Consider the following 23,814-nt stretch of genomic DNA (forward strand, 5'->3'; position numbering starts at 1 on the left):
ATTGCTTCAAGAATAAAGATGAAAGTCTTGGGGTTTCTTGAAGGATGGTGGAACAGAAGAGAACAGATAGACTGAGAGTGGAACTGACTTCTGTATGAACTTGAGTGAGTCACTCAATGATTCTGCATTCCAGTTTCACTATTTCAGACACAGTATTCCAGAAACATCTCAGCATCAGTGGTGCTGAGATTTATTAGCAGCTCTGTAAAACACTTAAAATTCTCTTAGGGAGAAAGTGGAATTTTTTAAAAAATAAGTAACATTATTTCTGCTAGAGAAGCAGTAAGAAAATTCAGTATCAGATCACTGGGGTAAACAAAGATGAACTTTTTAACTAATGGTGCCGGGATGACTGGGTGGCCTTTTTCCCTGAGATGGGAGGGTTTTGAACAGAGAATTGACACAATCCAACTTTTGAACAAGACCACTCAGGCTGCTGTGGTGAGAGGAGTGTGAAGGCGGGTGGGAGGTGAATACGGGGAGAAAGGAGGGGCTGCAGCAACCAGCAGAGAAGTGGTGGGAGTCTGGGCCCGAGTGACAGCACTGGAGGTGGGGACAAGGTGGTCAGCTGCTGCAAATGACATGAAGGTAGAACCAAAAGATAGGGAGAGTGAGAGAAGGAAGGTCAGGGAGGACACTGAGGTTTTTGTCCTGGTGAACAGGGAAGGATGGAATTGTCAAAACTGGAGTTGGGAAAGACCATAGGAGGAGTAGTGTGGGGGTAAGATCAGGAGCTCCATCTCAGCCACGTTGGGTAAGATGTTGAAGTGGAACATTAGGCTGGTGGTTGGATACAAGTCTGGAGGTGGAGGGACAGATCTGGGCTAGAGATACGAATTCGGAAGCCGTCAGCAAATAGATGGAGATCCAAGGACTTAACTTGGAGCCACTCAAAGTTTAGAAGTCAGGGAGAGCAGGAGGAACCGACAGAGGAGATGGGGCCTTGCCTCACTCCTCCCGCAGCCAGGTTGTCCCTGGGAAAAACCTGCATACAGTGAGGTCTGTCTATTACTAAGGCCTTAGTTACCTGGGCACAGAGTCCTTAAGCAGAAATGGATTTAAGAAGAAATCCATTTACTCCCTGAATTTTAAGACAATTCGGTATTTGAGTCAATTTGTTGACTCTTTTTGAAGTCACTTCCTTGAAGGGATTAAATAGTAATCCAAAAGACTGATTTGGGGAAAGTTGTAGGGGAGAGGGGTGGTCTGACAGGCTTGAGGGCAGATTTATTATGTATAATATAATCTGTTCAAAATTTAAAACAGGAAATAAATTCTGCACATATGTACTCACATAATCCTGGCATGTGACCCCCTGAGCAATTTTTTTTTTAGTAAGAAAAAAATGGCAGCAGTCTCAGGACTGACTTTAAATACAAAGCTCTCTGAAAATAATAATGCCAAAAATTAAATAATATGCTTTTCTCACACTATGAATTGTTTCTGGGGCCCTACATAAATGCTGCAGCAGTAATGGAAGCTCATCTTCTTAGGAGACACTATATTCTTACAGAGAAGATACCTCATATTTATGTGTATTTGTTTGTTTTTGTTTTGGGCAGCTGGCCAGTATGGGGATCTGAACCCACAACCTTGGTGTTACGAGGCTGCGCTCCAACCAACTGAGCTAACTGGCCAGCCCCTTACATGTATTACAAAAACAAAAGAGCAGTTACTCAAACATGGGTTTATTTGGGCATTATTGTCAAATACTATCAAAGACAAAATTCTCTGATAGTTTTGCTGATCATCTGTAGTACTACAGTAACAGATATAATACTTGTACAGAATGTATTCCTGTGTAAAACTGATCATTTATTTAGCACTAAAATGAAATTATAAAATCATCAATTCCATCTTAAAACAGGAATTTTAAAAGCATTTCTGTCATTCTAAGTTTGAATCAAGACATCTGCACAATCTGGATACCCAAATCCTTCTATAATTTCCAACAACAAATATAATTTTTGCTAGTTGTCGGGGGTTGGAGGGGAGCAGTGGGGTGGAGAAAACTACCCTTTGGTGGTCTCCTTGATCTCTGAGGGAAGAGTTCTCTGCTTGTTTAAAAAGATTCCCAGTAAATGGCTAGGGATCGTCTATGCAATACTGTTGCAAAATTTACTGAAGAGAAAAAAAACATAATCAAGGTTTCTTGCCCACTAACATCTGCCAGGTTCAGTTTCTGAAACAGGGCTTTTCACAATCAGCAACCCTCAAGAAGTCCTGATTTCCAGATGGAACAAAGGCTGGTTAACACCCTTTAATAACTACTTAGCAATTCCAAACAACTCCCTGACAGCTTTTTTAGACAGGGAATGGAATTAGTGTGTGGTGCTCTAAAGATCTCAAGACAAGAGAAAGCTCACTTTAACCATTTCCTCTCTAGGTGACTGCAGTTATGTGAATTTCAGCTCATAAAGCCCCAATTACAGAGTATGAAAGCAATGTCTTCTTTTTAGTAATAGCCGTGCCATTCATCTGCCATTCTTTTTTCCTCCCTTATTCTTGGTGACTGTTTTTGGAAATTGGGGTAACTCCCCACAGGCGGGCAGCAGGAAATACTTACAAGTCAGGCCAGCATTGTGGGGGTGCTGTCCTTTGTAGAACCACAAGGAAGACAAGGGAAATAAGCTCAAGAGGACATTTTGTGAGAAAGGCAGAGATGACCCAGTTTGAGCCTGTCCTTTGAAGCTAATGAAACTGGACATCTGAGGCTGCCCACAGCCCCAGACACAAGGAGTCCCAGTTCCAGCACTACTGTGAAGTATATGTCAAGGATCCTTATTTAGGAAGGACTTTGATTTCTTCTCAGCTGTGGGTTCTTGAGTTAAAAGGCCTGGGCTGTGGGTCAGCAGGTGTGACATCCCGGAAGATGCACTGGGCGAGGGACATTCTCCAGCATGTCCATTCCCAGCCAGATAGACCCGTATGACACTTCTACAGGAAAGAAGCCATGAAATGGGACATGATACTGGTTCTGTACAAGGCCAACCAGCTCTTTTCATGGATTCATGGAGGGAAAATTTTAAAAGGAGCAATTCTGTGTTCTCCTGGCCTTTAGTCTTCCATGTCAGTGAATTTTCTCTTCTTGTAATTCTGAACGAGGTTGGAAGCTGTGATCTGAGAAGCCTGCCCCTTCTCCCAACACTGAAAGTCATTCAGGCCTTTCTGCCCAGTTTGAAATAAGCCCCTCTCCATCTCATCTAGCCTGGCCACCAGTGCCGACGTGTCTTCATTGTAGGCATTCTGCGAGGAGTCCATGACGCGGCGAAAACGTCCAATAAATGTCTGAAGAAGAAGGGAGAAATGAGGGTTGATCTCACATCTCATACAGCCTGATCCATTTTTATCCAGGAACATCTAAATGACGTGAAAGGAAAGAACTTGGTCTCAGGACTTAGTCAGGAGGAGGTCTGAGTCCCCTCTACCACTCTATTTCATATTGCTAAGCCTTGATTTCCTTGTCTGTGAAATGGATTGTTATGAAAACCAATGAAGTAAAACATGTAAAGCACCTAGTGAATGGCTGGCACATGGTGCACTCCTTAAAAAGCATCACTCCTTATAGTTATTTGCAACAAAGGCTGTTATCATACACTGTAGTCACATGCAGACAGTTTTCAATCAGAACAGAGTCTGGTTTAATTGAATCCAGTTTCTACTTCGTTCCATCTGAGAGCAGAATGGAGACACATAATATCTAGGGGTGCCATTTAACCACTGGGCTCTGAGCACAAACCTCAAGCCCCTGCTCGTTTCTTCAACTGTCTCACGGCAAAATCAACTTATCTATGAGCAACTCTAATCTAAAAGACTTTGAAAAAGTAATTGGAAAAGAAAACACAACTCATTAAAAAAGGGCAGGATTCCAACTTAAGAACAGCCTTCTGCGCTGGCCACTTAGTTCAGCTGGTTAGAGAACAGCCTTATAACACTAATGTCACGGGTTCAGATCCCGTTACTGGCCAGCTGCAAAAAAAAAAAAAGAACAGCTTTCTGCTCAAAAGAGTTTCCTAAGTTTACACTATCTATAGTGATACATTTACTGAATGAATAGCAACGATGTTTTTCTTTACCATCTACAATAAAAGCAGCACTAGCACATGTTAGGCCAAAAAACTCGTAAGCCTGATGGAGGATGTCAGTGCAGCCTAGAGAGCAAAAGTATCTTGAGTCAACAGTTCTTCTAAAGCTAGAAATGAGGAAGTAAAGCCTTTCAGCTACTTATGTCCCAAGAGGCAGAGAGAGGGACTGGCTGGTTAGCTCAGGTGGTTAGAGCATGGTGTTATAACACCAAAGTCAATGTTTTCGATCCCCCCACCAGCAAGCTGCCAAAAAAATCAAAGACAAAAAAAACCACTAAAAACAAACAAACAAAAGGCAGAGAGGGTGGTTCCTTCTAAATTAGCATAATAAAAAATAATTATGAAAAGTTAAAATGAGGTTAGGATGATAATATGTGCCTACCATTGTTTTGTTGACGGAAAATAGTAATAGTTACTGTTTATTAAATGACACAAGATAAGTTTACCACAACTCTATAATTTTGGCACAGTTATTATCTCCATCTTACAGGTGAAGAATTGATGCCTAGAGAGGTCAAGTAGCTTGACCAAGTCACACAGCTAGTTCAAGGCAGAGCCAGGTCTCAACCCTAGAACAAGGGAAGGGAACAAATAACCAAGTAACTCATGCATGTCCAGCAGGGACCCCCGGACCCGGCCTGCGCATCTAAGTGCTTGTCGCCTGTAATCCACCATCACCCTTTTCTCATTTCCTGGACTTCCTGCTGGTCCCAACTCTTAGCAAGCAAATATGAAGAGCAGCAGACAAATCACAGTTAAAAACATATGACAGTGGCAGACACCATGTAATTGTAGGTCGACCTGGAATAATAACAAACTAAGTGTATAAATCATATGTTTCCTGGGTAAAAGTGACGGCTGGCTCCTGACGCATGTAATGCCAAAGGTTTTTAAACCAATGACTTGCCTGCAGCAGAGATTGGGAAATATCTGCATTCTCTGGACTGTCAAAATGCAGGAGTTGGGAGCCAAAAGCATAGAAATGTGGCCCCATTTTGTGGAGGTCCACCACATTGGCATCTGCACTGAACACGGTCCTCCAGCCCTCTTGGTAGATCTTGGGAAGTTCCACAGAAAGGATCCGCCGCTTGTTGTCAAAAAGTCCTTTTGCCAGCCACAAGGGGAGTTCAAGCTTTGAGCCCTGCATCACACAAGAATGTAGATGTTAAAAACAGACAAATAACATAGTAAATGTGTGTGACAAAAAGGAAGTTTACACATTGCATGAGCAATACTGCCTGTTTTCTTGGGGGAGTGACTATCAAATGCAGAAGACCTGGTTGTGATGTGAAGTTTAATGTCATGATGGAATGGAGAGAGAAAATGGATTTTTATAGCAAAAACATGGTAGAGAACAAAAAGGTAGCACAAGGGAACATTTTTTGACATAAAAATTGTCCAACTGTAGACATTTCACAGGTGTAATAAACAAACATTTCTACTTTCTTTGAAATTCAATATCTATTCTACATATATACTTGCTGAGTGCCTACTATGTGCTAAGCACCACCCTGGGTGCTGGGGGGATGAAAAGAAAAATAGGATTAGCCTGAGTTTAAGCAGCAACCTCTCCCCACCAGACTTCCCAGCTTCAGAGATGACAGAAAAGATAAATGTCTCTCTATATTTTTAAAGCCTTAACAGAATTGAAAAAACAAGATAAGGTGGTCATCATGGACCAGAAATTAAGAGAAATCTCCAAAAAAATTCAAAAGCAAACATAACTCGATTGAAAGAAGTAACAAAAGTGTAAAACTCTCATGAGGGAGAACTGTTGCGAAAGGTGGGAGAAGTTTGGGGATGTGCAAGCAGGGCTTGTGGCAAACCTCCCAGGACTGGGGCGACAAATACTGAGTTTGAGGCTGCTAAAGCAGCCAGGCCTTGAGGTGCCAAGATCTGAGAAAGAAGAGAGAGACATAAGCCCAGTATTTGGCACCAAATATCAGAGTAATTAGGCACCGACTTGAAAATAAATTTAAAAAATCAAATGGAAATTCCAGAACTGGAAAATATAAGAAAAACCTAAAAAGTCAATAGATTAAACCAAATTTAGCAGATATCAGATTTGACGTAAACAAAGAGAGGATCATGAATTAGAAAAAGGTCAGTAGAAAATATCCAGCCTAAAGCATGGAGAGAAAGAACAGAAAAGAGCATAACAGGCATATGAAATGTGATGCTTAGGGGGAAAAAAGGTCTCACAGGCATGTGATTTGAATCCCAGAAGGAGAAGACTGACAGACTGAGGCAAAAGAAATATCTGAAGAAATAATGGCTGTGAATTTCCCACAATTAAAAAAAGGTATCAAACCTCAGATTCAAGGAACATTATGAACAGTAAGTAGGATAAATACTAATGAAACAACAACTAGGCATCTTATCCAAATTGCTGAAAACCAAGGATATGGAGAAAATTTTAAAAGAAGTTGTGGGTTGCGGGGGAGGAACACATTGACTTTAAAGAAGGAACAATAAATTAAAGCCAACTTGTTCAGAGAAACTGCAGAAGGCACAAAACAATGGAAATGGAATAACATTTTTAAAAGGCACTGAAAGAAAATAACTGCTAACGTAAAATTCTGTACCCAGTGAAAATATCCCTTAAAAGCAAAGGTGAAATAAAGGCATTTCCGGACAGAAAGTGTGCAGAAAAGAGTTAACATAGCAGGCTTGAGACTATCCTAGCAAAGCCTGCTTGCAAGGTTGGCTCTTGGTTGGTTTCTGGGAACTTGGATTTGGGGAAGGTTGCCACTAGTCCCAGAATTGATGAGAGTGTCTTGTTGTGTCTAAACTGTTTGTATAAACAACATGGTTCATGTTGAACAACTGCTTTCCTTCTGGGAGTCTAGAATTTTGGTACACGCTAGGCAGAGAGTGCCTAAGTGACTAGCTCCCAATTAAACCCCTGGCACTGAGTCTTGAATGAGCTTCCCTTGTAGACAATATCTCACACATGTTGTCAGAATTGATTATTGGAGAATTTCAGTGCATCCTGTGTGACTCCACTGGGAGAGGACTCCTGGGAGCTTGTGCCTGCTCTCCTGCAGACGTCACCACCATGCACTCTTTCCCTTTGCTGATTTTGCTTTGTATCCTTTTGATGTAATAAATCTTAACCATTACAAGCCATAGTCCTGAGACAAACTTGTGTTTGAAGCCATTGGATCCTTGGTTCGAATCCCAGCTCACCACTTACTGTGGGATCCTGGCCAAGTTCCCAACCTTTCTGGAAATTTCCCAATTTCCTTTCATGTAACAATACCTAAGTATAGGGTTGTCGAAATACTAAAAGGGCTATAGATGGAAAAGTTTACTCCCCCTACCTCATCCATGCTAGCACTAAGCCCTCAGTAAATGATTGCTGATAGTGTCGTCATTATGCAGGAATGAACCTAGCAATTTGGGTTTCCCAGACTTACCACGTGCTCTTACAGAACTCAAAGATGTTTTGTTTTAGGGCAAATTTGATCAGCACTCTGATCGTGAAGTATTCAACTGGAGCCAGTCCTTAAGCACTGTCAGCACACGCAGGGCTGGGGGGAAAGACTGATGAATTTGGACAATTTCAAAAATGAGGGAGCCTGACGATCTAAGATAACGTAGTTTCCGCACAGGTGGCGAACACCAAGCGAACAGGCCACTCTGCGCAAGGGGAGACCCGCGGAGAGAAGTCCTAGCTCTCCCACGGCCCAGCCTCCTCCAAACTACAAATCCCAGAGGACAGCGCGCTCGGCGCCGCGAGGCCCGCCGGGAGTTGTAGTCTTTCCGGGCAGGAATCCGCGCCGAAAGGCTTACCTGAGGGATCGTGTTGTCAGTGTCCGCGCCTGAGCTCCGTTCCAGGAAGAAAGAGCCGAGGCGAGGCATGGGGATCTCTGTGCGCACCGGGAGCTTCTCGTGGGACATCAGGATGTCGTCCAAGGAAAGAAAGTTCTCTTCAGGCCCCAGCGCACCCGACTCCACAGGGAAATAAGCTTCGGACATGGCGACTACTTGAGCTTCTCCGCTTCCACTTGCGTGATTCGTGGGACCTCAGGGAGTCAGGGTGTAAAAGGAGGCGGCGGCGGCGGCGGCGGCCGGGTAGGATTGTTAGGGTTGAGGATGTCCCTGTGGCCGCCGAGCAGGATTGAATGAAACCTTTCCCGCGCCCGGGGACGGGCCAGACAGGAGCAGTCGATCCGGCGGGCCTACTGCGTCAGGCGCACTGCCTAGACAGAAGCAATCGACAGAGACTGCGGACTTGGTCCCTGGGAGAAGGGTAGTGGACCGTTAAGTGGAGCGTGGGAAGGACGCGGGGGGGTGGGGGTGGGGGTGTCGTGTAGCCTAGCATAGGAACGTTTCCAAGAGACTGGAACGACCAATGAAGTTAGGGCGTGCACTAGGTTATGTTCATGTGGTTCTTTAAATGTTTATATGACATTAAAAACACTTTGCAACACGTTTGGGGACTTAAAAGTCATCATGTGCCCTCCACTCCATCCTGATTAAATCTGACCTTTAATTGCAGTTTTTTTCGCTGTGCATCTCTGTTAATTTTGGCATTTGAAAGAAACTTAAAAAAAAAAAAATCTCCAACACTAGCCCCAGATGGTTATTATGGACTAAATTATGAACTATTTGTAGTATTTTGGTGGTGGTAGGGGGTGGGCTGGGGTGGGAGGAGGGGTGCAGCGGTAGACTACACATGACTTGCAAAGGCCCCCGGGTCTACTTCAGGTCTTCCCAGCTCACCTTACCTTCAGGTGACAGTCTTCTTTGGTAGCTCTTGATTTAAATCTCTAAAAGAGGAAATGTGATTGGACAGTTTATCTTTTTGAGACAGGCCACAATAGTCATGGTTGCCAGCCACCCTATAGATGGGGTGTCTGTGTCAGGTGCCATCACTGGTCCAATGGCTGGGGGGGAAGGAGGTAAAGGAGAGATCATGGTCACTTGGTATGAGATTTGGTGATGCTTTTCAGCCAGGGCTATGGGTGGTGGCAGATTTTTTAGAGATGTGCTACAGAACTTATTTTATATACGAGAGTATTTCTGGGGCTTCTAGAACTGTGAGCAAAGGTTGCATGGGAAGGGAGGTGTGTTAAAATCATGGTTTTTATTTTCTGTTTTTTATGATGCTCTAACATCTTGGGGCTTTGGGGATCCCAGGAGGAACTGCCTCTCCAGGGTTAGCAAATTCCTAGGGATGACAATAATATGCCTGTAGACACATACACATACAAACAACCAGTCCAAGTCTATATCCCCTCACTTCCTTTATTTAACTCACACACCAGTATTTCCTAAACCACCGTAGTAAATCATACCAGGGCCAAGTACTGGACAACTATTGATCACCCCTATATCCCAGAGCTTGCCAACATTCAAACTATTCAAACTTAAACTTGCTCAAACTTGTTTACTACCTTGCCTCGCCCATTCCTTCCCACAAACACCACAATAAAGGCTCTGAGCCATGCTTTCCCCTCACTCCCTCTGTCTCCTGACTGACCCTGGCACTTCTCCATGTGGCCCTGTATGGCATGGCATGCCCCCTTTTCTTGAGACCTGTGGGTAATAATACTTTCAGTGTCATTGACCAGTACGTGCATCGCTCAGTCATCTCTATAAATTAAATTCCAATGACAATCAAAATAAGATAAAGTGGGGGAGTCAGGGCCAAATGAGGAAAGCTTGGGTACTTTTCTAAGGAGTTGGAGTATTCTATAGAAAATGGGAGATGTAGAGAGCACTAACATTAATAAAGCAAATGTATTTCACAGGGCCTAGCCTCCAAAGCCCTGTAGTTTCAGGTTTAGCCTAACTTTTTAAAATTACACATAGAAATGTTAAGCTTGCAAAAGACAGGAAACTTTCCCCAGGCTAAAGTCTCTGTTGTAGATAAAGAATTGTAACACAGCAAAATTGCCGACTCAAGGACAGACATCCTTGGAGCAGGTTAACCTAAAGTTACTTGATAGTTATGTAAACATGCTCAGAAAATTGCTGTAGGGAAAGAAAGTGTTTGCTAAGAACAAGCTTTTGTTGGTGGACTGACTTAACTTTTTACCAATTGCATTATGTAATGTCACTTTGTTATTTCACTGATGTTACCAGCCTCCCTTGTTAAAACTACTAAGCCATAACTCCACCTATGTTCCTTTTCTGTAACTTTCTGGCCTGGAGAATAAATACTGAGAAAGAACCCCAGTTCAGGGTTAATTTTCCAAGGAGGAATGCTTCTCTCTTGAGGGTTCCTGGAAATTAACCACTTTGGGGCTTCTCACTGCTCAGAAGAAATGGGCTTTGAGTAATCCTTTTCATCTCTGTCACCCTGGGGGAGAGGTGACAAACTACCACCCTGGGGGAGAGGTGACAGGAGAAAAATTGTAAAGTGTTTGAGCAAATAATAACAAATATGAGCTTTAAAAAGAGAATTCTAGAGTGTGATGAAGAAGGGAGAGATTAGATGCTAGCTGTTCAGTGGGCAGTACTTGGCAACTAATTGGATATAGGAAGCGAAGGATAGAGAAAGGTCAAAGATTCAAGTTTTGAACCAGGCGGATCAGGTCGATGGAGATGTCATTAATAGGTATACAGAACATAGGAACGGGGCAGTTTGAGGCAAAGGATGAGTTCAGTTTGGGACTACCAGACAGGCAGGTCTGGAACCCAGCCTGAAAAGTTGTAGAACTAGGAGTCATCTATTTAACAGTAATTATATGAAGGATTTTTCCTTTATCATTTTATAAATGTTCAGTTTGCTATGCAATCCAATATAAAAGTAAACATAATCCATAGTGATAATTTGGAATTTCTCTGATGAAATGAATGTATGGTAATACATATAGTTGGGGATAGAGATACAAATTAATTTGTCTGATTGAAGGCAATGCAGGTTATTTACTGCTGAGGACAGTAAGCTGTTTTTGTTGTTGTTGAAACAGGATAGATGCTTAATGATTTATCGATGCCAAAGAAAGGCATTAGTTTTCTACTGAGACCAGAATATTGGCTCTAAACTCAAATACCACTGTTATTTTAAACTAAAGTAACAGACCAGTATTTAAGATAAAATCAGGTTGCCTTGTTTTTCTTATTTAATGTCTTGGCTTGACTCATCATGAAACTATCATTCATTGCTTGTATATTGTTACTTCACTCACTCTTTCCTCTCCTTGACTAATAAAAAAGCGAATAAACCAGAAAAAATGAAATTAGGGAGGTTTGACATTATAAGTGACTGATGGCATTTGGATGTGTTGTCCCCTTCAAAACTCATGTGGAAATTTGATCCCCAATGTGGCAGTGTTGGAAACTGATTGAGTCATGGGGGCAGATCCCTCATGAATGGATTAATGCTCTCCCTGGGGCGGGGGGATTAATGAGTGATTTCTCGCTCTATTAGTTCCCGTGAGAGCTCGTTGCTTTTTAGACCCTGGCACCTTCTCTCTCTCTCTTGCTTTGTCTCTCTTGCTTCCTCTCGCCATGTGATCTGCTTGTACCTGCCAGCTCCCTGCCACTTTCCACCATGAGTAGAAGCATCCTGAGGCCCGTGCCAGATGCAGCTGTCCCAGAATCATAAGCCAAATAAACCTCTTTTCCTTATAAATTACCCAGTCTCGGGTATTTCTGTTTAGCAACAAAAAACGGACTAAAACTGTGACACATGGTTTATCAAGTACAGATCTGTTTATAGCTTAAGTCGGAAGAGCCAGGAGTGCTCTCTCTGAGAAAACTGTGTTCCTTAGCACGCAGCTGACCAATCAATGTATCAGAATTACTCTAAACAGAATTTAGCATACTTAAAATATTCAGAGTATATTCAGTATATTTATAATATGTATAATATCATATTCTGCATAATCTCCATATTCTGAAAGGTGTCTGCTGCGTCCCTGAAAAAACAGAGTAATTTTTTTCAATGTAATCATTGAAGATTGCAGAATCATAGAACTGCAATGTTTGGTGAACAGGACAGAAGCTGAATTGCCTTTTATGACTGCCTTGGGCTGAATGTCCCCCCAAACATAATTCCCACTGTGACTGTTGAGAGGGTGGAAAATCCTGTTATGGTAATTGAAAAGTGGAGCTTTGAAGAGGTGATTAGAGTAAAGGACCATGCCATAGTGAATGGATTAAAAATGGTGGTCATGGGCGTGGTTTGGTAAAAGGAGAGTGAATAAGGAGGTTAATCTCTCTCTACTTCTGTCATCTTGCAATGTTATACCATGCTGCCACAACCAAGACCCTCACCAGGTGTGTTCCCTGGACTTTGGACTTCTGGCCCTCCAACACTGTAAGCAATAAATCTTGTTTTCTTTATAAAATACCCAGTTCTGTGAATTTTGTTATAAGCAACAGCAATAGACTAATACAATGACCTAGCCTCAGAAGTGGCTGCTTAAAAGCACACACAGGCTTTAAATAAGCAAAGTCACAAGCAGCTTTAAACATGTTCTTTTGAACATCAGTGCTTTCTAAGTTTCTTTCATTGAGTGGGGAGATTGTGATGTAAGTGACAGAAATCGAAATCTGGAGGGTGAGGAAAACCTATGGTGGGGGTGGGGAGAAAGAAAAAAGAAATTGATCAGACTCCATCCTTGCAGTTGCTTGCTCAGGCTAAAAGTTTTGGGGGTTTCCTTGACCCCCTTCCTCTTACCCTTATACTTTATAATTGGCCCATTAGCACATGTCGACTCTACCTTCACATTTACAGAAAATGACAATTTCTTGTCCCTCTGGTCCAAGCCACCATCATTTCTTGCTTGAATTTTTTTTGGCAGCTGGCCAGTATAAGGATGGAACCCCAGACCTTGGTGTTATCAGCACCACGCTCTAACCAACCGAACTAACCATCCAGCCCCTCTTGCTTGGATTTTTGCATTAGCTTTTGTCTAGTCTCCTTGCTTCTGACCATAACCTCTCTGCTGTTCCTTGAACACCCCAGGCACACTCACTCCTCAGGGCTTTGCACTGTCTGTTCCCACTATCTGAATAGCCTTTCTCTTGGATTTGCACATGACTGGTCCCTTTCAGGTCTTTACTCAAAGGTCACTGTCTCAATGAGGACTTCCTGGGCCACCCTATTGAAAATTTTAACTCTCTCCACTCACACTTGCTATCCCCCTGGTTTTTTTCTTTCATCACTGATCACTCTATAATGTACTATATATTTTACTTATTTGTCATGTTTATTTTCTGTCACCCCTACTAGAACATTAGCTCTGCGAGAGTGGAGATTCTTTTTAATTTATTTTTCACTTCTGTATCCCCACTGCCTAGTGTATGTTAGGCACTTCATAAATATTTTTTGAATGAATTAGTGGCTCTTTATTTATAATAGTAATATTAAATTTCCTTTAAAACATGAAGTAAAAACAATGAGTCAGTTTTAAGTAAATAATAGCACAGGTGGTATATGGATATTACAACTGTTACAAAATGTAGCAGTAAAACACTGGAAACACTCAATTAAAGTGGTTAAAAAAAGTTTGCCAAGGTATAGGCTAAGTCACATACAGTTCTCTAGATCCCTGAGCTTAAGTAGTTACTAATGTCATGATGAAATCTCCTTGACTGGGCTTCACTGATTTAGATTTTTGTTGAAGTTTTAGTAGAACCATACTGAATTTTACCTTTACACCCACTGTAAAAATGCAATACTTAATCAAATAGAATGAAAACATTTTTAAATGGCTTAGTTCCCTACCTATGAAACATTTCCAACAGTCATTTCTACTCAATTCCTGTGTTACTTCTGGAATCTGATAAGCCTGGGTAGAGTCCAACTTCTACCACTTTAATTGGCTTTGTGGCCTTGGGTGAATTTCCTCTTGGAAGCCTCTATATCTGTAAAATGGGGATAATGATAGTAGCTCGTGGAGTTGTGGTAAGGTTGGGATGCATGAATCAATATACACATAGCACTGCACTCAGGGTCTGGCCACAGTAAAGGCTCAGTAAATGTCTTTTTTATCATCATTATTCAATGTGCTTGTTCACTGCTATATCCTCAGCACCTCAAACAATACCTGGCACATAGCAAGCATTCAATGACAATTTGTTAAATAACTATCATGATTCATTACCATCCTTGGTCTAAGTGTGGCAACACTTGTCCACCTTCCAATTCAAGTTACTAAATGCCCTTGAAGGTGATCAATTATTGTTCTCCAATTTAACTTTTTCCTGCAAAAATTTAGGTAGAATTTATCTCCTATGAGATCAAATTATTAAAGCTTTTATTTTGTATTTATTTATTTTTTGTATTTTGAAATTACAGTACTATATTTGAAATCTTATTATGTAAGATTAATGGATTTAAATCACTGGAGTTTATTTTTACATAATTTAGACTTTCTTTTGGTTGAGCTATTTCTTGAGCACTGCTCCAAAACGCCTTCCATGAGATCAAAATAAATTGATGGGCATGATGTGACCTTATGTGTGGGTAGTGCCAATTTTAGATTCTTCCCACAGTGTTCAGCAGTAATAACAGAAATTGTAAACCCATCTTATATATTCAGAGAGATTGTGTGTGTGTATGTGTGTATCATCCTGATAACTTGGCAAAGAAGCAGCTATTGCATCATTATAATAGAAGTACTTATTAACCCAACTTTACTTTCTCTTGTTCCCAGTTCTGTAAAAAATATCTTTTCCTATCATCCCTATATTTTCATATTTTTCTGGTAATTTATTATACAATCTATGGTCTGGTAGCCAGAGTTTCTCTCAGTCCAAGGGGATATGGTGGCAAGTAGATCCGTAAGTTCGAGGAGAAAATGGGGGAAAACAGCGGTCATCTGCTTATCAAGATGTTCAGGTGCCTCTTGGATGCCCTGGGGGTGCGGATGTGGACACAAAGATGAGTATGAGGTGTTCTGGACTGTTAGGGAGGTCAGTCAGTGCCCAGTGGAGGAAATAATGACATGAGGTGATAAAAGAGATGATAGACCCGTGTCCAAAATGTGATGGAAGCTCAGAAGGCAAGTGAATTCTGACCTGGTCATAAGAGGGGTTCACAAAGGCTTTAGAGGAAGGGCCATCAGAATACAGCCTTAGAGTATGAGTAGGACTTTTTCAGCAGGCCCCTAAATGTGAGATCAAAATAAATCGATGGGCATGATGTGACCTCATGTGTGGGTAGTGCCAGTTTTAGAGGGTCATTCCAGGCCCAAGAATCAACATCAAGCAAAAATGTGGGACTGTAAAAGTTCAGGATGAAACGTGTCTCCTTTCAAACCTTCCCTCCTTTTGCCTTGCAGATTCTAGTTAATGGCTTCACCATTTACCTGATTGCCCATATCCTTATATGGCAAGTGATATGGATTGTGTGCACCAAGTTTTATGTATTAGTAGTTTGATCCCCATTGTGACTGTTAAGAGGGTGGGAAATCTTATTACAGTAATTGAAAGGTGGGGCCTTGAAGAGGTGATTACATTGTAGGACCATGCCGTAGTAAATGGATTAATAATGGTGGTCAGGGTTGTGGTTCTGAGGGCTTAAAAAGGAGAGTGAAGGAGGAACTCTCTCTCTCTTCTATGCCATTTCTGTCATGTGAGACCCCTGGGTCAATGTTGCCACCACCACGGTCTTCACCAAATGTGTTCCCTGGAATTTGGACTTCCCCGCCTCTGAAACTATAAGCAATAAATTTTGTTTTCTTTATAAATCACCCAGTTTCAGGTATTTTGTTATAAGCAACAGAAATGGACTAATACAGCAAGTAACATGAAAATCCAATTCAAACCAGCTTTAAACAACAGGAGGATTTCTAGGCTCCATCACAGGAGAGTCCAGGACTTCACAGTTGGTTGGTCCAGCAGCCCAAAGATACAACTGGAGACCTGTCTTTGCTTTGTCTGCCATGGTCAGCTTCAGTCTATGGCTCATTCCCCTGGGGTCACAGGATGGTTGCCTATTAAGCAGTGTAAAAGTTTCCTTGTTCTTGTCCAGTGGGGGACAGCACTTCCATCCAGGTATTCCAATCAAGAGTCTGACATTCACCCTAATTGGCAGGTTTAGATCACATGATTACTCCTAAACCAAAAACTACAAGGGTACTTCAAAAAGTTCATGGAAAAATACAATTAAAAGATAATACAAATTTTTCCATGAACTTTCTGAAGATCCACCAGATGGATGTGCTGATTAGTGTAAGTCAGTCAAGGTCCACCTCTAAAACTGGGATAGGTGTCAGCGTCCCCAAAGCACATGGGCTGCACAACAGGGGAGGTTGAAGGTAGATTCTTGAGCACAATCTGGGTGCTTTTAGGAAGAGGAAAACTGGGTAGAAAACAAATAAAAGTCTGCTACAATTACTTCCCAACTCAGGAAACTGAGAAGAATTTGGTATTGCTTTCTCTTAACTGGTCAATAAATAAATTATGCTGATTCTTCCTTCTTATCATTTTATCTGTCCAGTTGACTTTGTTCAAGTCCTCATCATTTCTCATCCATACCCTTAAAATGCCTCCTAACCGGTCTCTCTGCCTCTACTCTCTCCTTGTTCCAAAGTTCCTTTGTACTGCTTTTATAGTGATCTTCCTACCCAAAGGATCTGATCCTGTTACTCACCTTCTTACAACCCAAATGGCTCCCCATTATTTACAAAATAAATTCTAAATTTCTTGGTAAGTCATATGTCTTCCATGCTCTGTGGATTAGTCTTCTGGGTTGCCACAACAAAATACCATGGACTGGGTGGCTTAAACAACAGACACTTATTTCCTCACAGTTCTGGAGGCTGGATGTCCAAGGTCAAGGTGCCAGAAGGCTGGTTTCCTTTGAGGCCTCTCTCCTTGGCTTACGGATGGCCACCTTCTTGCTGTAGTCTTTCTGTAGATGCACATCCTTGGTGTCTCTCTTCTTATAAGACATCACTCATATTGGATTTGGGCTCCACTCTTATGAGCTCATTTAACCTTAATTACTTTTTAAAGGGACCTATCTCCAAATATAATCACATTGGGCCTTGGGGCTTTAATCTATGTATTTTCAGGGAACACAATAAAGTCCGTAACAATCTTGTTTCGGTCCTTATAATCTGATACTTTCAAAAAAATTTTTTTTAATTGACAGGTAATAATTGTACATATTTATGGGATACAATGTGATGTTTTAATAATGTGACACTTCTTCATTGTTAGCCTGTGATGTGGGTTGAATGTGTCCCCCAAAGTTTCATGTATTAGAAACTTAATCCTCACCATGACAGTGTTAAGAGTAATAGTATTAATGGTGGGAAATCCTATTACGGTAATTAAAACGTGGGTCCTTTAAGAGGCGATTAGATTGTGTGGATTATACTCTTGGGAGTGGATTGATTCATTCATGGAGTAATCAGCATGGTTCTGATGGCTTTGTAAGGAAAGCAAGTGAGAAGCTTAGCTCTCTCTTGCTCAAACCATTAACCACATGACACCCTGCATTGCTGTGAAGAGTCACCATCCACCAACAAGGCCCTTACCAGATGTGTCCCCTAGACTTTGGACTTCAAAACCTCCAAAACAGTAAGGTATAAATTTTATTACTTTATAAATTACCCAGTATCAGATATTTTGGTATAAGCAACAGAAATGGAGTAACATACCCTACAATACGGTTCCCAAGAGGAAAGTTTGGCTAGAGATGTCTTTCTGAACACAACCACACATACCAACTTCTTACTTTCTGTTTCAAATCTTTTAAAACTACACATTCTATCTCTTTGTGGGTATTTCATATGCACACATGAAATTTATAAAAACACTGGAAAACAATAAACAATGCCACAAGAAGAACAGAAGTATACAGGAATCCCTGTAAAATAGAAAGCAGATGGGATCAGATTGATAGAAAAACTGGAGCAAAACCAAGGGTAGGCAAAAACTACTACCAAGGAAACTAGAGCAGTTCAGGGATATTCTAAGCTTAGTCAACAGATACCTGGAGCAGGAGGAGGTACTGGGACCAGATATGGATGACCTGTATTCACAAGAGCCGGGTCAGGACTGTCTGCCATAGCACAGAGTCAAATTGGAAGGATGCCAAGAAGATTAGCATGGCCTTTGCACAAAGATGAAATGAATTTGTGAAGTATTTCATATTTTTTATAGTATCTCCCCACAAATTACATGCTCATCACAAGGAGGAAAATGCACTTTTACAATGAAGAGATCTGGTGGTCACCACCACATGGAAGTGAGGAAACCTAACATTAATAGTAGGACAATCTGACATGAGGTGCCTGTAGATATGATGCAGTGTAATGTGTACTGAATCACCTATGAAGTACAGTCGGCCTTCCATATCCGTGGCTTCCATATCCATGAATTCAACCGCCTCAGACTGAAAATATTCCAAAGCAAAATAGCTTCTGTACTAAACATGCACAGACTTTTTTTTTCTTGTTATTATTCCATAAACAATATAGTATAATAGCTATTTACATAACATTTACATTGTATTAGGTATTATAAGTAATCTAGAGATAATTTAAAGTATGTGGGAGAATGTGCACAGGTTTTTACAAATACTATGCCATTAATATCAGGGTCTTGAGCATCCGAGGCAGGAAGTCCTGGACCAAATTCCCCACAGAATCCAAGGGATGACTGTATTCTTGCCAAAATATTCAACCTGAATCCCATCAAGGCTCTAGGCCTAATTTTACAGAAGATATGGAGGTGAGGGAGGGAGTTTGAGAAAAAGTTAAATGAGACCAAGAGGAAACAAGCAGACAAAATCAGAATGTAGAACATTGTACAAGGGATCCAGTGCATGACTGGATAAGACCCTTGCTTATGACCTCAGAAAGGCTTAAGATTGTCCGTTGTACCCTCTCTGTTGTACAAAAATCTCTCTGAGAATCTTAAGGGCACGCCTCAGGCTCCTTAGCTAGACAGTAATTCATTATCCAGCAGCTTCACAGGGAGACCAAGATAAAGAAGGGCACATCTCACACAGCTGCAGCCTGATGTCATAGCGGGTTGAGACTGGAGGAGTATTGGAAAAGGATCTGCATTTTGCATGTGAGAGAAAGGCAAATTATTTGTTGAATTTGGGTGGGCTTTTTGACTGCTTCAAACAGCAGAGCATGATGGAAGTGATGCTGTAAGAGTCCTGAGGCTAGGTTATAAATGGAAGCAGCTCAGGTCCTGTTCACCAGAAAACTTGTTCTCAAAGCCATGAGCCATTATATAAGAAAACTGACTACTCTGAGACCACTATGCTAGAGAGGCTACATGGGCATGCTCTGGTGGGCAGTCCCAGCTGATCCCAGTCTTCCTGCCATCCCAATCAAGGGGTTGGACATGAGAGTAAAGCCATGTTGAACTCCACACACTAGTTCATCTGACAACCAAATACCACCAAGTGACCTTTGTCAATGTCGTGTGAAACAGAAGAATCGCTCGACTGGGACTTGCCTGAATTTGTGATCCATAAAATTGTGGAATACAATGAAATAGTTGTTCTAAGTCCCCAAAGTCTTGCCGTATTTTAAAAATTTCTTTATATAGACAATTAGAACAGAATTTGGCTCTTCGAAAAGTGAATGTCAGGGGAGGGGGTAGATGGTGCGTATGTTTAAAGGGTTATAACGATCAAATGCAATGAGTTAGCCTTGATTGGCTGCTGGTTCAAAAAAGTAGATTACAAATACTTCAGGAACAACTGGGGAGACTTGAGCACAGACCACTAGTTATTATTTTTAGGAAATTATTGTAAATTTTATTAGATATGGTCATGGTTTTGTGGTTATGTAGAAAAATGTCTATTTCTATAAGATACTTTCTGGCATAATTATGGGTCAAGTATCTTTATGATTGAGACTAACTTTATAAAGGGTCAGCAAAACAATTATACACACATGAAGAAAATACAGTCATGCACTGCATAATAACATTTTGGTCAGTCATGGACCCATAAATAATGGTGATCCCATAGGTCACAATGGAGCTGAAATATTCCTATCACCTAGTGATGTCATAGTCATTGTGTTACAGCTGCCTACAGTATTCACGCTGTACAGGTTTGTCGCCTAGAAGGAGTAGGCTATACCATATTGCCTAGGTGTGTAGTAGGCTATACCATCTAGATTTGTGTAAGTACATTCTATGATGTTTGCACAAAAAAATTGCCTAATGACACATTTCTCAGAATGTGTCCTGTTGTTAAGTGACACATGACTATATAGCAAAAGGTTAACAATTGTTTGAATCTAGGTACTAGGTATATGGGTGTTCATCACACAATTCTTTCAACTTTTCTGTATGTGAAAATTTTGTAATAAAAAGCTGAAAAATTGCTTGATACACTACTTTAAATTAAAAAAGTTTTTTGTCATAAAAAAAGATCAGAGAAAATTATAAAAACATTTCCAACTTCATTAGTCATCAAGGAAACGCAAATTAATACCGAAATGCAATATCACCCACCAGAATGACTACAATGAAAAGGACAGAAAAGTGTTGGCAAAGCTGTGAAATAACTGGAGCTCCTTCATAGACCACTGGGGAGGTGTAAAATTGTACAATCACTTTAGAAAACTACTGGCAGAATCTACTAAAGTCACCTTATACCTACCCTATTACTCAGCAATTTCACTCCTGATATAGGTTGAATGTTTGTCCCCTCCAAAGCTCATGTGGAAGATTGATCCCCAATGTGGCAGTGTTGAAAGGTGGGGTCTTTAGGAGGTGATCGAATCATGAGGATTAGTCCATTAATAGGTTAATGAACTAATGGGTTATCACGGATGTGGACTGGTGGCTTTATAAGGAGAGCAAGTGAGCACGTTAACAAGTGCTCTTCCTCAGTTCTCTTTATGTGACTGCCTACATCACCATGGGACTCTGTAGAGTGTTCCTGCCAAGAAGGCCCTCACCAGATGCGTCCCTTCGACCTTGGACTTCTCAGCCTCCAAAAACGTGCGAAATAAATTTCATTTTCTTATAAACTACACAGTTTCAGCTATTCTGTTATGAGCCACAGAAAACAGACTGATATAAAGAAATTCATACATACAGTCATCAAATATACATATAAGCACTATTGATAATATCCTGAAACTGAAAACTACCCAAATACACATCAACAGGAAAATTAATAGATAAATGTATATTCATAAGATGGAATGCTATACATCAACAAGTATGAACAAACCATAACCACCCACAATAATGTGGATGAATCTCACAAACATTTTAAGAGAAAGAAGCCAGACCAATAAGAGTAAAACTCCTTTATTCTATGGTCTTATTGTGTCTCCTAAAATTCATTTGTTGGAAACTTAATTTCTAATGCAACAATGTTGGGAGGGTGGAGCATAATGAGAGGTATTTAGGTCATGAGGGCTCCACTATCACGAATGGATTAATGCCAATTATAAAAGGGCTTAAGGCTGTAGTTCAATCTCTCATATGCTCTCTCTCCATGTGATGCCTTCACCACATTATGACACAGCAAGAAGGTCCTCACAAAATGTGACCTCTTGACTTTGGACTTCCCTGCCTCTAGAACTGTAAGAAATAAAACTGTTCTTTATAAATTACTCAGTCTGTGGTATTCTATTACAGCAGCACAATAGTAAGATACATTCATGATGTTTTAATAAAGTTAACACAAATCTACAGTAATAGAGGTTAGGATGGTGATTATCCTTGGAGGTACAGTGACTTGGAAGGGGACACAGGCCTTGGATGTTGGTGATGTTCTGTTTCTTGATCTGAGTGCTGGTTACAAGGATGTGTTAACTTTGAGCAATTTTCTGATATATGCCACATTTTAGTAAAACGTTAAGAAAGATAAAAAGAAAAGAAAGAGTCAGGCCAGCCAGGTCTCTTCTCCCACAAATGCTGACTCAGTAGCTGTGTCATTTGTACCTAGGATAAAGCCTTGAGCAGAGATCTCTGAAGGGGGACTTCTGAAACAGGAACCAAGGAAAGAGGGAGGTGTTCCAGGTAAGATATGACCCTGAGAACCCCTCTCACTCAGAAGACAAGCATATCATCCTTTCCCCATTTGGTAGTCTGAAATTAGGAGACCCAAGATTTACTTTTGAGCTACAAAAATAGATGATAGATAGATAAACAGATAGACAGACAGACATAGATAGGTATTCAGTTCCAACTCCGTATTATAAGTATGGACAGATAGCTAAGAGTAACCAACAGTTAGGGAAAAGTGACAAGATAAAAGAAGCAACAAAATAAACAAACAGAAAAACTAAAACTTAAAGAAACAGAATTAATAAAGCAATCAGAAGACTATAAAAATAATTATAATTGGGTTGACCCCGTGGCACACTCGAGAGAGTGCAGCGCTGGGAGCTCAGTGGCGCTCCCGCTGCGGGTTCGGATCCTATATAGGGATGGCCAGTGCACTCGCTGGCTGAGCGTGGTGCGGGTGTCACCAAGGGTTGCGATCCCCTTACCGGTCACGAAAAAAGACAAAAAAAAAAAAATTATAATTAATATTCACAGAAAGAAGATGCTGCTAAGGAAGAAAACCAGTCAGTTTTTGGAAATTAAAAATACTACCACCATGATGATAAAACAAAAAACCAAACAACCCCCCCGCCCCACACACAACTTAGTAGGTAGGCTGCTTAACAGAATACACTCAGCTGATAATGAGCTGGAAGATCAAGTTGAGGGATTCTCCCAGAGTGTTTCACAAAGATACAGAAAGATGGAACCTCTGAAAGAAAAGTTGAGGCATGTTGAATGGATCCAGAAGTACCAATACCCAACTAATAGGAATTCTAGGAGATCAGAGAGAATGGAGAGGAAGAAGTAATAAAAGAAATAATAAAAGAAAACTTCCCTGGACTGAAAAAATGAACCCTTAAAAGGGCTCCCTTAGTTCTATGCTGTATACATGAAAAGAGTATCTATGCCCAGACACACAATGCTCACAATTTATTGACCAAAGGATAAAAAGAAAACCCTAAACATTTCCAGACAGTATAAACAGGTTACTGACAAAGGAACTCTTAGGAATTGGCTTGATATCAGACTTTTTATCAAAAACTCTGGATGTTAGAAGACAGAGCAATATCTTCCAAATTCTGAGGGAAAATTATTTTGAACTTAGAATTCTATATCCAGTCAAAATAGTGCTCAAGCATGAGGCCAAAATACAGGAATGTTCAGACAGTCCAGGACTCACAAATTTTGCTACCAATGGACTCTAGGAATAATTAGTCAAGGATGTATTTCATCAAAAAGCATAATTGAAATGAATCCAAGAAGGGATGGCCGGATAGCTCAGTTGGTTAGAGCATGTTATAACACCAGGGTCAAGGGTTCCAATCACCATACTGGCTAGCTGCCAAAAAAAAAAAAAAAAAAATTCCAAGAAAGAGGAAGATGCAGGATACAAATAGTGAAGCATAAACCATGAGTCATTTACTTCTCTATCCTCAGGACATAGAACTGAACTTGACATGCACACAAGTCCACGACAGGTGGAGAGATGGACCCAAGGCCTGACTGTGCAGGCTGGCAAGGATCTGGGACTGAGATCTGTAGGCAAAGGGGAGACACTCCATCTTTGTCTATGCATTTTTTTCCAGTCTTGATAGATTTTTTTGAGATTAGAAACCACATCTTTTTTTTTTTTAATCTTTGATTCCCCAATTTATGGCAGGATAATTAGCACATAGTAGTTATTCAATAAATGTTGAATGAAGTATCTAGAGTAGTCAAATTCATAGAGGCAGAAAGTAGAATGTTGGTTGCCAGGGGGTTGGGGCGGGATGGG

The 23,814-nt window shown here is 40.9% G+C and overlaps 1 protein-coding gene and 1 pseudogene across 1 annotated transcript; one reads left to right on the forward strand and one right to left on the reverse strand.

Moving 5' to 3' along the window:
- Positions 1 to 1,920: 1,920 nt before the first annotated feature.
- Positions 1,921 to 8,230, reverse strand: GINS3 (GINS complex subunit 3). The gene is made up of 3 exons (XM_063112513.1): positions 7,881 to 8,230; positions 4,993 to 5,226; positions 1,921 to 3,288 (listed from the first exon to the last, which is right to left on the reverse strand). The coding sequence occupies exons 1-3, from the start codon at positions 8,064 to 8,066 to the stop codon at positions 3,058 to 3,060; spliced, it is 651 nt and encodes a 216-aa protein (XP_062968583.1). The 5' UTR covers positions 8,067 to 8,230; the 3' UTR covers positions 1,921 to 3,057.
- Positions 8,231 to 18,058: 9,828 nt separating this feature from the next.
- LOC134389808 (U6 spliceosomal RNA) lies at positions 18,059 to 18,159 on the forward strand (annotated as a pseudogene).
- The last annotated feature ends 5,655 nt before the right edge of the window (positions 18,160 to 23,814 follow it).

This window comes from Cynocephalus volans, chromosome 10 (genome assembly GCF_027409185.1).
Source record: "Cynocephalus volans isolate mCynVol1 chromosome 10, mCynVol1.pri, whole genome shotgun sequence".
Lineage (NCBI taxonomy): Eukaryota > Metazoa > Chordata > Mammalia > Dermoptera > Cynocephalidae > Cynocephalus > Cynocephalus volans.